The following is a 6,635-nucleotide window of genomic DNA, read 5'->3' on the forward strand; positions in this document are numbered from 1 at the left end:
AGATAGGGTATCAATTGGGTGTATGAAAATTTTCCTTATTTGGTTGGATACATCCAACGGGTTTTCCATGGGTTTTGTTGATTTGGGTCCGAATTTATTACCCATTTCGTGAATTTCAGTTGTGGACGTTTCGCCTGCCTCTGTCATACGTGTTTCACCCTCAATTACTGTCATCTGAGGTAGTGAATTATTTATTGTCTGATCTTCTACACCCGACAAAACCTGCTCCACCTTCTTCTTTTCTTCCATAAATTTGTTTTTAACTCCAGGTGGATTCCTTGGATCCGCAGTGGTCTTTCTGACAGTGTTTGTCTCAGCACCAGCCTCAGCATCATTCAGTTGTACAACAGTGTAAGTTGTTTTGCTCCCTACTGCCATCTTGTCTTTTGCCTGCGCCATACCCAGCTTTCAATACCCTGTATCATTTGCATTTCTACTTCCGTTGATGTCATCGTTGGATCCGTTCATCCTCAGTGCTTCCAAATTTAGATGAAGGTGACGTGTGTCATCCCTCTCGTCGTCCATCTTCTTCTCACCGTTTAACGGTTCCTGAACGTTTACCTTGAACCTCTGTATTGATTCAATGCAACAACGGATATTGATGACCCCTGGTTCATTGGGTTTGTAGTATGCTCTAATTTCTTCAGTATATCTTGCCAATGATTTATCCCTCATACTTGCTGCTATTTCCTCTGCACTGTGACTTAGATCTTCCTCCAATTTCTTTGACAGAGATGGACACTGCTTCATTTGATGACCAAAATAGCCACAGTAGAAACATAGCCTGGGTAGTTTTTCATACCTGAAAGTGATCTTGATCTTCTTTTTTGATCTAAGTGTGATTTCCATATCTCTTGGTAACGGTCTTTGGATGTTCAATCTTACCCTAAGCTTCGCAAATCTCCCCCACTTCTTAGCCATTTCCTTATCTGTTGGTTCTGGATCCCCTATAGTTTTTGCAATATTATACACCTTCTCTGCATTTAGCATACTAAATGGTAATCCATATATGTGGATTCCAAAAACAACATGCTTAAAATCATATTCTTCTAACACCAACCCATCTACTACCTTCTCCGGTAACATCAAATCCTCTCTAACTGACCATGATGTTCCCTGCAAAACTGCTGCAATATCACATAGTAAGGAGAATCGAGCGTTATAATGACCACTCCCCGGATCTGTAATAGATATTGTTCCCGATGGTCTCCAGGCTTTTGACAGTACTTCATTAAGAATGTTGATGTTGTATTCTCTCCCTGAAATAAACTTAAAAACAATATCTTTGTTATGTTCTGAAACTTCTCAGTTTTCCTCATCTGCTTCCTCATAAACATATGTTTGCGGTTCTTCGATCTTGTTGTTGTTTTCTTCGTTTAATCTTGAGCCTTCTCCATATCTTCCTACCTCGTTATCCATACTCAGTAAGACCCAGAAAAGGAACAATCTTCTAACTTTGCAAAAACTCTACAAAAAACAAAACCCTTGAAAAAAGATCACTCTTAGCTCTCAATTGAAGGTATCCAAAAAAAAAAAAAGAACAAGTGTAATCAATCACTAAACAAGGTTCACAAATGTGTGAGAGATAAAACATCCATGAAGGAGAGAAAAATCATCAAAAGATGAATAAAATCGAAAACAAATCATCAAAAGATGAATAAAATCGAAAACTTGACCAAGGTCAAACTAACGACGGCCAAAATTGACCAAAAAAACCATTAATTTCATTTCAATCGTTGGAACCGAATTGAAGAAAGCTAGATTTGGAATCTCTTGTTAATCCAAGTTAAAAGCTACAAGGCAAAGACCAGCTATTGGCCGAAGATTTACAAAAAATTTAGCTGACGATGTAGATTGGATTCGATCATCAAGTTTAAAAACTCACCAAGCATCCTAAGAAATAACGCAAGCACATGAGTCCTGAACTCAATGGAAATGGCTAAAGCACACACAAATACAATGTGAGACTCCCAAACTCACTTGCACATGCTTACTGCTCACTTAACAACAGAATAGGGATAAGATATTAAGGAGATATTACACTGGGATTACATGCAATTGACTCCTGCACTGCCAAGATGCTTCCTTTGTCAGACGAATGCACAGGGCATCATTTCACCAGTCTCCAGGGTACAGGTTTCGCTAAAATCAACTTTCACAAACTACCACCGACAAAAAAACAAAACAGAATAAAAATGATGTACCACTAAGGAAAAAGTCTAAAATGACCCCATAATCTATTCCAAACATGATCTAAAGGTCATAATGGAAAAGTAAAGATGAGATGGTGATCAAATTCCTGATCCATCATCAAGATGAAATGATCAATTAAAAAGAGAGAAGGAACTAACTTTTCAGCCCAGATGATGTACTCGAATCAGAACAAAATCAAAATACCACCAACTGGAGGAACCCACTAGTCAGATAAGTCAGATTAGAATCAGTCACACGACCCTAGTTAGTAAGTTCGCGAATGATTCGCGAATCATTCGCGAATTTTTCCGTATCACGAATTTTACCGTCTTATTCGCGTACGTTTGCAACTCCGAACCCAAGTCGCGTATTATGTGGCATTCCCGGATTATTCACGAATCGTTCACGAATTTTACGTATCCCGAATGATACGTCCGCTTAATTCGCCATAAATTCTTTAGCTTTTACTTTTCAAAGACTCCATTTTTTGGGCTTTACTGCCTCCCGAGCATACACGACCGAATATTAGACGTGTTGTAATTTTTATGAAACAAAAACGACTGAACAAATTTGAAGGTGAAGGTGAGAGAGATCTCAAACTCACTAACCAAGCATCTAAACCACCATACGACGTCCTCTTGGATAACCAATGTTGTATATATTATTAATATCATCATATTGAGTTTATTTTTTCCTTAAATAACTCACACATGCATAAAAATTGGTCTATGACCTTATAAATACAAATTATTTGTTATATATAGATACCGAATTTTCAGAGCCGATCTCACATTTACAAATCGAATTATACACGTACATATGCCGTTCCGAATTAATGACGAATCACGTCCCGTTGACCGAATTTTGGACCGAATTTGGATTTTACAAAACCGTATAATACTCGTACGTTTGCGGTTCCGTATGTTTGCCGAATCCCGAATTGCTAACTAGGCACACGACTCACACACAACAATAATGAACCGCATAGAGCATAGCATAATAACAAACTATATCATTAAACTAGTCACCAGAGTTCACAATAACATAACAAACACCATCTCTGCTAGAATACGCAGCAGTCAAAATTCAAAATAAATAAATAAAAATTACCCAATAAAAAGTAAAAAGAAACTAACTAAAAAGGAGGAGAGAGAAACTGTTCTTCATCCATCTGTGATCATAATCTTCTTCACAAGTTCCAAGCAAGTAGAGCACCAGCAGAAACAGTCAAAATTAGGGTTTTGAAGAACGAAACATGAACAATTACACCATGACTCTTTCCATCAGAACTAGAATCATCAGCACTATCAGGAGAATCAGCTGGTGATCCATTAGGTGATTCACCGGAAGCTGGTGCTGGTGGTGATGCAAAAGGTGCCGTTGATGGTGATGGACTAGGTGTATCAGCACTTTCCGGTGACGGAGATGGTGCCGAAGAAGGTGAATCTGAACTTAAAGGTGATGGTGCTGAGGAAGGTGAATCTGATACTGATGGTTCAGGTGCTAATGATGGAGACGGTGATGGCGATGTACCAAATAACTCCACCGGTAACAAAATATCATCCACAGTGAAAATACACAAAGGAGTTTCATCAATAATAGTACCAGCAACTCTAGATGAATCAACACCGGTATTCAGAGTGACAGAATCACCAGCAGTAGTAACAGAGAACTCAAATTTCTTTGCACCATTAGTAGCTAATGTTGAGATTGGATGATCTTTATTTGTTTTCAATGTACCAATTGGTGTGTAACTAGGAATAGCATGATATTGAAGCATTGTAACAATCTCAGCACTTGATAATTTTGATAGATCTGGTTTACCTGGTTTACCAACATCTTTTTTAAATGCTTCATCAGATGGTGCAAATAATGTTAATCCTTTGTCAAGAGCTGATGATTCATACATCTTCAATACACCAGAAGAAATCAGCATTGAAGAAAATGTCTTGCAACCAGCTTTCTCTAACAAAGCTGTGGTGTTCAAAGCTGATGTGTTTGGTGCTGTTAAAATACCAGGTGCAATAATTGGTGCAGAAATCTCTAAAACAGAGAGTGAATATGGGATTTGTTTGACAGATTTAGTGTAATTAGAATCAAGTTTAGATCCAGGTGCAGCAGAACCTAAAGCAACTTTCCCACCTTTCATATCAGTAATATTAACAAACCCAAGATTACCAGGTGCATTACCAGTAGTTTGATAAAGAGTGGTAGACAGAGTAGTACCTTCAGAGATATCATGGAGTTTCTGAGCATCAAAATAATCAAGAATAACAAGTAATGACAGTGCTTTCTTGATAACTGATAATGGATGATTACCAGATGTTAAACTTCCCATAGCTCCATTGTTGAGTACCAAGACTGTGATTGTTTGTCTACTGTTGATTTCATCAGAGACTTTGGTTTTTGTTAGGTAGTCATTGTAAACACTGTAATCTGGAAACTTTGAGAGAATCTCTGTAATGTTATGTGATGCAGCAGCACCAGAAGTTGGTAATGGTGTTGTTGAGAATACTGTAAGAATCAAGAAGATTAGTATCATGGTGTTTCTGTTTGAAACAGCCATGGCTTTGAGGTTTGGGAAAATGGAAGAAAAATGAGTTTTTTTTTTGGGAGAGAGGAGGGAGCAGTCTGGTTTATGGGAGTGAAATGAGGGTTTAGGCAATGTAGTTAATATTGATATCGGTTTTTCTCGTTCAGGACCGATATACTGGTACGACTTTATATCGGGGATATTATCGTTCAAATATCGGTATACTATCGGTTCCAAATTTAGAGATTATAATTTTATAGCTACCGTCAATTTTATCAAAAAAATACAAGAGTAACTTCAATAATTTTAAAGTTCACTACTAAAATCATAAATAAACAAGTTCTAGCTAGAAACAAGAGAGTAACTTCAACAACTTTAAAGTTTACTACCTAAAATGGTAATTAAACAAGGATATTACAGTCTTATTCAAAATCATACGAGCCACTATTTATATCATTATCTTCAGTAACTCCATTAGCTCCATCAAGTAGTCCATAATCTGTGTTTAGCATCAATTGATCAGTATCATATTCATCATACTCAGAGTCGGTTGGGTAAGTAGACTTACTTCAAGAACTATATGCACCTCTACTACTAACTGGCCGACTTTCTTCACCAAAAATATCTTGCAAATCATCCAAAGTTACATTATCACCTTCTACCGCCAAGTCTTCCAAGTTCTGTGAATCCAACCATTCATCATTTTCATCATGCTCATCAGAAAAAATAAGATCACAAAATATCCCCGATATATCGACCGATACGGCTAATATCGGACAATATTATCGTCAAGATATCGTATCGCCGGTACAATGCTTATCCTACCGCTCCAAGGCCGATATCCCCGATATATCGGCCGGGCCGATATTGACTACACTGGGTTTAGGTGGGTTTTGAAACCGAAAAAGAGGGATTGGTTAACTAGGGTTAAATGTTTGCCATGTGAGTTTGCCTCGGTCATAGCTGTAGTTAAAGAAAGAAAAGGAAATTCTCATAGTACGTTTTCTGTTTTCTTTTTTTTTTCTGCAAATTACTTAAAGGTCCTTTTTGATGAAAAAATTTCTGTGGATTTTTATTTGATTTTGAGTACAACTTTGGTAATGGGTTCTTTTTTGGTAGGGTTTTGTTTGTACGAGTGAAATTGCACTACTGAGAATGTGATTATTGCTGGAAACAGAAAATAGGACTCAGGCTTGTTTTTCTATACCGACGTGTTGTTCTTGTCATGTTTTGTTTGTTGGTTCATCTCTCATTTCCAGAGTTGGATGCAAATTGGAAATGGATTTCAAAAGAAAAGTTGTAGGCAAGCCGAGACTGGTAATGGTAAAACTGACTGGTGTTGCGCACAATGATCCATGTAATATTGGATGCTAGCTTGTAGTTATGGGCAAAGAATTTGTTGGCCATTTCGTATTTTATCTTTGCTTATATTAGTCACATAGCAATTAATATTTTGGTGTTTAATGGATGTCCTGCTTTATCTATTCGCAGTATTGAGTGTATTCACAGTTCACAGTGCCAAGAAGGCAAGAAATAAACAAGTAAACAGAGTTGGAAAATTGGGTTAGGCATGGTCTGTGGGTGTTTTAGTCCATTTATTTGCATAGGGAACCAGGTGCAAAGTGTTGCTTACTTGGTAGGGTGGGTATATTTGGTGTTGATTTAGTCAATTGGAAATGTCGGCGACAAACGATAATCTCGCTAAGCACGTGAAAAGTGAAAACTTACGGGAGAATAAAACTTTTTCCACCTGACCTGTTAAAGAAAGAGGGTTGAATTAAGGTGGAGTAATGAGTGATGTAAGGAATTAAATTAATCTTAATTAAGATTTAGGAAGTTAGTTGGTAATTGACAAAAGAATATGAAGAGAAACAGTATTTCGACAAGTCTTGGTACAAAGGACTAAAAA

General features: G+C 37.3%; 1 protein-coding gene across 1 annotated transcript; it reads right to left on the reverse strand.

Annotated features, from left to right (window-relative positions):
• Positions 1 to 3,184: 3,184 nt before the first annotated feature.
• Positions 3,185 to 4,860, reverse strand: LOC113275048 (fasciclin-like arabinogalactan protein 8). Its single transcript, XM_026524480.1, has one exon. The coding sequence runs from the start codon at positions 4,757 to 4,759 to the stop codon at positions 3,383 to 3,385; it is 1,377 nt and encodes a 458-aa protein (XP_026380265.1). The 5' UTR covers positions 4,760 to 4,860; the 3' UTR covers positions 3,185 to 3,382.
• Positions 4,861 to 6,635: the final 1,775 nt, after the last annotated feature.

The sequence above is a fragment of the Papaver somniferum genome, chromosome 4 (genome assembly GCF_003573695.1).
Source record: "Papaver somniferum cultivar HN1 chromosome 4, ASM357369v1, whole genome shotgun sequence".
NCBI classification, from domain to species: Eukaryota; Viridiplantae; Streptophyta; class Magnoliopsida; order Ranunculales; family Papaveraceae; genus Papaver; species Papaver somniferum.

Coding starts and splice junctions, on each gene's coding strand:
- LOC113275048 (XM_026524480.1), bottom strand. CDS start 4,759: ATGGCTGTTTCAAACAGAAACACCATGATACTAATCTTCTTGATTCTT.